At 41.6% G+C, this 8,825-nt stretch overlaps 1 protein-coding gene across 6 annotated transcripts; it reads right to left on the bottom strand.

Annotated features, from left to right (window-relative positions):
* Window positions 1-825: 825 nt before the first annotated feature.
* LOC109774669 (plant cysteine oxidase 4) lies at window positions 826-7,125 on the bottom strand. 6 transcript variants are annotated; one of them, XM_020333425.4, is made up of 8 exons: window positions 6,919-7,096; window positions 6,670-6,767; window positions 5,542-5,642; window positions 4,416-4,644; window positions 2,969-3,132; window positions 2,704-2,851; window positions 1,541-1,741; window positions 826-1,443 (listed from the first exon to the last, which is right to left on the bottom strand). In XM_020333425.4, the coding sequence occupies exons 4-8, from the start codon at window positions 4,513-4,515 to the stop codon at window positions 1,319-1,321; spliced, it is 738 nt and encodes a 245-aa protein (XP_020189014.1). In that variant the 5' UTR covers window positions 4,516-4,644; window positions 5,542-5,642; window positions 6,670-6,767; window positions 6,919-7,096; the 3' UTR covers window positions 826-1,318. The 6 variants fall into 6 exon arrangements, with proteins under 6 accessions (XP_020189014.1, XP_073357906.1, XP_045085908.1 ...); XM_073501805.1 differs by having other exon boundaries at window positions 6,853-7,071; XM_045229973.2 differs by having other exon boundaries at window positions 6,844-6,997.
* Between the last annotated feature and the right edge of the window lie 1,700 nt (window positions 7,126-8,825).

Below are 8,825 nucleotides of genomic sequence, written 5' to 3'. Positions count from 1 at the left end.
TCTCACACCCATTGACAGGTGGGCACGTCACGTGGGCAGGGCATATGTCCGGATACGGACGGAGGCACCGTATTTGAACGCTCGGACAAGTTACGGCACCAGTTTCGTGTATTTTACAAGTTTAGGCAGCAAAGTGACCGCACCGGACAAGTTGAGGCACCCGTGATGTATTTGACTCTTCTTTGGTTGTTTGTTCTCCCTCTTCATCGCAGAGGCACCATCTTCGTCGGTGTTGTGAAGCTGGGGAAGTTTTGTTTAGGAAAGGGTTTGGCACATGTCAGCTTCGGTAGCGGCGACGCACATTCAACCGATACAAGGTCATGTCAGCTTCGTTAGTTGTGAGGCACATTCAGCTCGTGCTTGAGATCAAGTTTGTCTCTCATAACCTGCTTGTAGTTATCTTGTTTTTTGAGACGTCTTGCGTCATTGGGAGTTTAAAATCCAATTCATAGCCTTACTCGCAAAATAAAACAAAAGTTTCATATGACAATTATCAAATTTCATTCTTTTAGGAGAACGCTGGAACTTCATTGATTCGAAATGTTAAAAAGGGAATACAAAGCGCGGCTCGTCGCTCTGCTAGGCATGGTCAGAGACTCAGAGTGGCTTCCATTATATGCGCTGGGGTGCCCTTGGTGCTGAATATCATGACCAACATGTATCCCCAAAAGATTGGCTAAGTATTTAGAAGCCTCTTGACATATTTAAGAGGGAAAAAAAATTCCCTGCGCATATGTTCTAATAGAGTACTGAGTGACTAGTGAAAAAACACAAGAAATTTATGCAAAACAACCATAATGTTGAAAAATGACAGACAGACTTCACTGGAAGGGAAAGGAGTGGTTACTAGACTCTTAACAGCATACACCGCATTGTTAGTTTTTGCAAAGACAGTTTTATCCCAAAGAATGTTTATGCGATTGTTTACATAATGACACGGAATAATCGGTTCACCACACCAAATCTTTTTTCTGAAACAATCATTAGGTGAGAAGCCCATGCCACTTGTTCTACCTAATACAGCGTGGCAAGAACTCTCATCTTCTCAAAAGAAGTATATACTCCAAGGCCTCCATCTGATAAAAGAGCCACGTGGGTACATCACAGACCAGCAGCATTGCTCCAGTACAGAGCAAGGCACGATGAAAACGGTCTCAAACGCTCTTCATTCATCCACATCAGGTCGTGTGTGTACAACGTAAACCGCAGGCTGCTTGCAGGTTGCCTGGATGATACTTGCTCTACTAAGCCACATGCAGCTGATACTAGGAGCCTTCTGCGTCCTCAATCCATTGGCAAAAGTGGTATAAAAACCTAACTATCTCCTTATCACAGGGCCTTTATACAAACCTCTAGCAACAACAAAGCCCTCCGGAGGCTGATGGTCCTCCAATTCCTCCAACCAGACTACCTCTGAGCTATCTATTTCACTCGGCAAAACAACTGGTAAATTGTAGCAGAAAATGTTAAAACAACTCAAAACTGGCATAACATAAAATAGATTAAAAACAATAATCAAATGTCAAGAGCTGTATATTACCAGATGGCTCCTTGACTGAAGACTTCTGGAAGTATGAACAGTCTCTCCCATTCTCAGCAGAATATGGTGGAGAAAGGACGTCAAAGAGCGCACAAGGTGTGATGGCTCTGAAAGTGTGGATGTTACCACCCCTATCAGGATAAAGAATGGTTGTCTCTGGCGCAGTCATTTCACGGTCTCTCACACACCTTGCTGGTCTTGCTGCACCCAAGGGAGTAACAGGCTACATAATCTTATTAGTCGGCACACAAATTTGACACAACCAACAAAATGATTTAAACTAGGATCATTTGCATGATTAATAAATGATCCATAAGACTAGTTTCTAAGCATAGACATTCTTTGAGCTCATCGAAATTAGATAGCAGGAGATACAGCAATTTATTAAATGCATGACAATTAACTATCTGGCATTACTTTTGAGGTGTTTGCTAGCATTAACAAATTGCGATTAAGAATGTCATCAGTATCCAGCCACTACTCAGCAACTTTCTGTGCCGCAATAGGCAAGGTATGCCATACTGCATAATTGAGACACAAAGTAGGGTGTGGAAAGAGATGGCATGACACAAAATTTGGCATCACAGATAGAGTTCCTGTAATTGACATCAGTAGAATTTGAAGAGCGAAACATCAGCAGATCTCTGAGTGGGAGCAAAAGCCTTTTTCTAGAACATTCAACAGTGAAAATGGCCCAATTTACTTATGAGAATAAAAGGTAAGGGCACAAACAAGGTTGCTGTTCTGTAGCATCTAATTAGGGCCATATTTACTAATTCCAGCAATTTTGCTGCCACATCTAAAAAAGATGCTTTCAAATAACTATTGCTGCAAGGTCCCCAACATACACCACAGATCATTACAGATCATTACAAGTCATTGCATACTGTGCGGATTTCATGATAAGAAATGTACCGAAAAATTGCATGACATGTTCATTTGATGAAAGGAAATGTCCAATAAAATTATCTTCTTGCATAAAACGCATTCCACATTAGTTTTGCATAGTAATTTGCATTTCCATTTATTAAGCAAGGGGAAAAAGAACTAGATCAGTCATGAATTGCATACTGGATATCATGCACAAACAAATTAACGAATTGGAGGACTACGGCCATGGCCAACTATTGTTGTGTAGAAGATTTTCGAATGGCAGAACTTACGCTTTAACGGGTCAGTTGGATCAGCTACATCAATCCAATCATACGATTCAGCGTGCAGCTTGCCATAGAGAAGCTTGCTCAGCACAGTCATTCCTGGATGATTGTGAAGTGGAATAACTGATGACGGTGGCATACAAAATATACCCATCTGCATAATAAATTATGAATATCAAAGTTATAAGAAAGGAGGCACTTAATGTATTCATTTGAAAATGCACAGTTTATTAATTAAGACGATGCTTAGATGACGTGCAAGATATCTTACAGAGAAACTTTCGCATTCATGAATGTGCAGATATTTGATTGTGGGCGCGTACTGATTAGGCCCACCGCGTCCTCGCCTCCCATTCTGTTGACGCGTAGAACTATTCCAAGTACGTGCAATTTGTGCTTCGTTATCTAAACCGAGATCTAAAGGTCTGATCTCATCTGGGAATACAAAATAGAATCAATTATGAGTCTGCCAATACTCATTGCTCTGGTTTCGCTGAATCAGATGAAAAGCAAGTTTTTTTTTGCAGTTGAGATGAAAAGCAAGTTTTGACCCTACATTAGCAATGGAACAAATTCTAGAAGCAGTATAGTACATCACAAGTTCATATCAAACATGAAGATGCCCAAAGCAGCTAAGAAAATAATAATATCTTGCTAACGGTACTGCCACGTCTTGCCATGCCATCGAAGTACCTATTTACCAATTTTGGTTCCATTTTAAGAAGTTTAATTGAAGTTCTCTGCCGAATGATGAGTTTCTTGATTGTTTGTTTCTGTGGGGTTTGCTAGTTCATAGCAATGTTTAAACATGACAGACGCATAATCCATGTCACCCAAACCACTAATCCAATCACTTTAAGGTGAAAACTGATCGTTTAAATAGTTGGAGGTTACAATTTCAACAGTAAGTTTAGTGTTTCAAAAGTGGAGCCCAAGTTATGGGTTGGAAGTGGACATTTATACCATTCCAAATAAAAATACTGCTTTTGCCATGCAATTAGAGTAGCACATGTAGTTCACTGTTGGTCATGCATCTTCACAAGCACTGACAACTAAGACAATTAAGAAACTCCTTACATGAAAATGGTACAAGTACAACACAAATAATGTTCTTGTCTTACTGATCGGTAAGTTCGGATTGTTTACCAGGAAATGTAGCTGATGAGTTTTTCAAAACTCTTGGCACATTTTTTAAAATAGAAGGCATGGAATGGTTTCAATAAAAAACATTACACAGAAGATTAATGGTTTGTGCAGTGATACGAATCAAGGATGAGGCACAGCTAAAAAGGAAGCCACCACCTTCAAGCAACTTATAAGTTGCTCTGGAATCCATTGTGTTCATATCTTTTATGCGCTGTTGGTATCATGCATTAAAAAAACTAACTTGGCAATATGATTACTGCTAAAACTTTCTATCATATAACAAGTGGCTCAGCTTGATTCAGTAACATCCAGTTACTGATAAAAGCAGTATAGTAAGGCTAATGCATGATCTGACATCTAGTTAGGATGAAGGACATTAGATAAAAAGCAGAAGACGATGACTATGGTACATGTGTATGTAATTTTGCAATTTATGTGAGAATGCTGAGTGAGAAATGTTAGGAGGAAGGATTTACAAGACTCTGCAACCAGATGATGTATGTACCCTGTACCATAGCAATCTCCACGTAAATAACTCCGGATTATTCAAAATAGTATAAAGTTCGACTCACCTAACAGTGCACGAACTCTCTCGAGTGTTTCTTCAGATATAGGTCCATCTGGAGAAAATGATACTTTACATGCATCAGACAGGTTCTTTATTTTTGGCATCTTGCACGGCAATGTACAGTTGAGATGATATGACTGTCGAACTTCAGAAGGCTCTGTCCAGATTTTGCAACCCAAAGACTGGTGGCAATTGATCCACAGGGTTGTGATGATGGAGCAGAGTCTTCCCACCTACCAAAATAACAGCAGTTTATATTTGTGGCATTATGCATCAGTAGTCACATCAAAGAAATACATGTGAAAGACTGAAGAAATGTATGGTAACAAGACGCCTATTACATAGGTTATCGTAAACTAGCTGATAGTCGGATGAGGAAAATTTGCGTGTATCCAGTAAGAAACTGAATTAGAGTGTAAACCCTTAATTTGAAGTAAAACACCCGAAGAACAACACATACTAGCCCAACCGCATTTAGAGAAGGTAACAACAGTTTGGGGGGAGGGGGGGGGGGGGGGGGTGATGATACAAAATTAGGTATAATATGATTATGTTTAACAGCACTTTCACCCTGGAAACTGGAATGCAGATAGCTATGTGAAATGCTAACAAAGTACCCCAGTCAATGGCAGAAGCAAAATATCACCTGTAATCACATGTGTTTTGCATACAATCGTAGAGGGGAATACAAGAGCAAGTGGATTAAGGGCACGACCAAGGCGGGCGCTTAGGACAACTGCCAGGGTTAGATTCCAGGCCAATTAGTCCGCTGAATCCTGGTGTTATCCAAGGCATCAGCACAAGATGATGTGTCGGCGCTTGTCCCTTTTTCTGCCTGCTCGAAACGCCTGATTGTTAAATTTACTCTACGGAATTAGTGCCTTCTGTTGCAAGCCAGGGCGCTTAGGTGTTTTTTCTATTTTACAATCTTTATTTATTTACATGCAAGGGCCTCCATAAGCAGCCGGCATTGTAGATGGCCTAAGGCCCCTACCATAAGCTATGAAGCTTGTTACTCGCGTACCATCAATAGGTCCAACACAGCCCTGATTGGTGATAAATAAAACCCAAAAAAAAGGATCTAAAAAACCGTACCTACAAAAAATAAGTGGTGTCGCTCAATCTCATACCTTAAGTATGGAGCCCACCTGTGGCACACTTCTATTTTGGTTGGGGTTCTCCAATGAAGGCTTCGTAAGATCATCTCATAGCATGCCAATGGCACGGAGGACTTTTTGAAAATGACGGCTAACAACTTCAGTGGACCTTACAAATTTGTGGCAATTAATCTATTCCTAAGGTTGTGCCCAAAAATGTTAAAAAAAACATAGCTACCAGCTGCTCAACACACATATGTATCATATCCCCCAAGCACAAGAAAGGTTCTCTGTCACAATTAATCTATTCCTAAGGTTGTGTCCAACAGTAATAAAAGAAACATGGCTACTTCCTGCTCAACAACATATGTATCATGTCTTTGAGCAATTCACGAGTTTATAAATCGTAAGAAAGGTGCTCTACCAAGCCTAAGCATGTTCACACAAATTATATCATTCTATTGTCTAGGTACTCCATCCTATCATTCTCACCTAGTAGCCCATACTCCCTCCATACCAATGAATAGGAGCACACGCACCCCAAAATTCAACTTTGACCATAAATTAGACCAACCAAACGTTGATTATATGTGGTAAAATTTATACCATTGAATTCGTAATGAAAAGAAGTTTTCAGTGGTACAATATTTAAGTCACAAAAATATACATTATTGATATAATTTATTTTCAAAGTTAGATTTTGGAAAGCATGCGAGCCTTATTCATTGAAATGGAGGGAGTATGTAATAGCATATATGCAACTGCCCCATAAATTAGCATATTTGTATTATTGTCCATCTAAATCCAAAATCAGAACAAGAAAATATAACTTCAACATGGCACACAATGTAATTCAATAAGCACTACAGGCAGACTTTGATCAAAACAAGAAAATGTAACTTCAACATGACACGCCATACAATACAATAAGCACTACAAGCAGATTTGATGTCCACAGATGGTAGCGAGCAATACAGTACCATACACCTGATATCCAAAAAAAATAAGTCCACCAATACAAGTACCAAAACCAGGTCAATACACGGGCCAACTGCCGCAGCATACCATTTTCGAATGGATGGTCACCTAGCTTGGAAGGATTTGGGAAGGGAAAATCACCAATACGATACCGAATCAGATCTTGAGGTCTAGGGTTTGTACCTCGGACTTTGTAGGGGAAATCTGCAAACTTGGATAAGATGCGCTGCTGCCGGTGAGGTCCTGGTCGCCGGCGTCGTCCAAATCGGCGGCTCCGCGAGCTGCAAAGACGACGGGGAGCGGGGGTCAGAGGACAGAGAAGGAGAGAGGGGGAGGAGGAGCATGTCAGCAACCGACGCCACTCGCCGTTTCCCGCCGCCACCGCTCGCTGCAGATAGGAGAGAGGTGAGGGAGGGAGAGGGCACGGCCGACCTGCCGCTAAAGCTCCCAGTCAGACACGCGCCGCCGACGCCGCCGCCAGGAGGGCAAGAGGGAAGGGGGTGACTGGTGGAGAAGATAGGGTTACGGGGAGGGGGAGGGAAGGAGAGAGAGAGGGAGGGAGAGATGGGACCTCCGGGAGGCGAGGGAGGGACACGCGCGACCGAGCGACGCTCGCAAGGCTGGTTGCCCTCCTCCGGCAGTTTTCTGCGGGGCTTGCCCGAGCAAATTTTGATCAAATCACGCATCTTTCGTTTCAAAAAAAAATACAGTATACAACACTATTATTGTCCCTAACATTGTTATTATTGTAAATCAAGTATCATTTGATATTATTTTTTAAAATACAATACAGATATAGACGTTTATAAGCACTTGCATACAACACATGCACGCATACTTAATCCATGTGAACACCTATAGACTGAGCCGATAGTCCCTCGGGGACCCGATCTTTCATCGAATCTTGTGGATTGTTGGGAGTCCGTGGTCGTTCATTTCGGCTCTATTTGGTGATGACGGTGGTCCTTCCAATAAGCTCGGGAAGGGCGGATGTGGTGTCTACATGTGTGGCGAGCGTATATGAATGTCTTCCTTATTAGCATTAATAGCATGTGATGATGAACTCATATCTAGTGATAGAGATCTATACATAAGAAGGAAGGTATCCGATATTTTGACTCCTAGTCACAAGTTCATCATCGTCATGTTGGCGATACAAGCTATCAACATTCCTGAGGTACATACATTTTGCATCACTATTTCTAAGTCCATTTTTAGTTTGGACTTGAGCTTTGGCTTTGTCTGCACACGAACACGTCACTGTGTACCCTCGACGCCGAGGGTGATGCACCACAACTCACGTCGAAGGAGACTCGTCCGGAAACGCGGTACGCAAGCAATCGGGCGGATGCTTTTATAGATCCGAAATCCCACACACCCGGGAGGGACCCCGTCAGGGCGTGCGACAGCTATGAGTTGCCCTAGGTCGACCTGATTTCCCCTAGGGCCTCGAGGTTCGCCGCCCTGTAAACGAAGGACGAACGAAGAACAAAGAAGAAGAACTAGGGTTAAGGATAAAAGATAAAAGATAAAAAATGATAGATGGATTGATCGGTTGTGTATTGTTCAATCGGTCGTCACCTCTTATGAGGCGGATGAAGTTCGCGTACAAGAAAGGTACTCCAAGTCGTTCCAAAATTAATCGAACTCGAATTTAGGTATGTCTGAGACAGCAATTCGGTTTTTTGATCTCACATGCCACAAACGATCTCGGATGAAGATGAGCCTAGCAGCAAATTTAACTGTTTCGACGAGACGAACACCTTTCATGTTGAACGTTTTTCGATGCAAGGCCTTCTTTAGGGCTGAATCGCTCGCACAAAACAGGTAATCAGTGGCGTTGCCCATCAGACATCAGTTATATGGGTGTCTGATGGGGCGCGCCACTTTCTGGCTCGTGGTAGGGCTGCACTCTAATGGCTCTAACTTTTGCATACGATATCGGATTAAGACAATTTTTATATGAAAATTGACTGTTTCAACGGGATGAAGACAATCTATGTAGAACATTTTTTCATATGAGGCCGTCTTAACGGTGTAATTGGATGAACAATACTCTGAATACAAAATCTTAGTACGTCGAGCTCAGTTTCGACCCTTTAAATGAGATTGGATGGTGTTGACATAACTTTCTCATGTTGCGAACTTTTCCATCTGAGACTGATATGTCTCCGTCGTGTCTACTTTTTCAAACACTATTGCTCTTGTTTTGGACTCCAATATGCATGATTTGAATGAAATTAACTTAGGCTGACGTTGTTTCAGTATAACTACTTTTTTATGCGGAAATAAAAGTCATCGGAATTGAACGAATTTTTTAGAGATTTTTTATGGAATAT

This window comes from Aegilops tauschii, chromosome 6 (genome assembly GCF_002575655.3).
Source record: "Aegilops tauschii subsp. strangulata cultivar AL8/78 chromosome 6, Aet v6.0, whole genome shotgun sequence".
In the NCBI taxonomy this organism is placed as follows: Eukaryota; Viridiplantae; Streptophyta; class Magnoliopsida; order Poales; family Poaceae; genus Aegilops; species Aegilops tauschii.
Note: the sequence above shows the minus strand (reverse complement) of the source record. Positions and strands in the feature narration are given on the sequence as shown.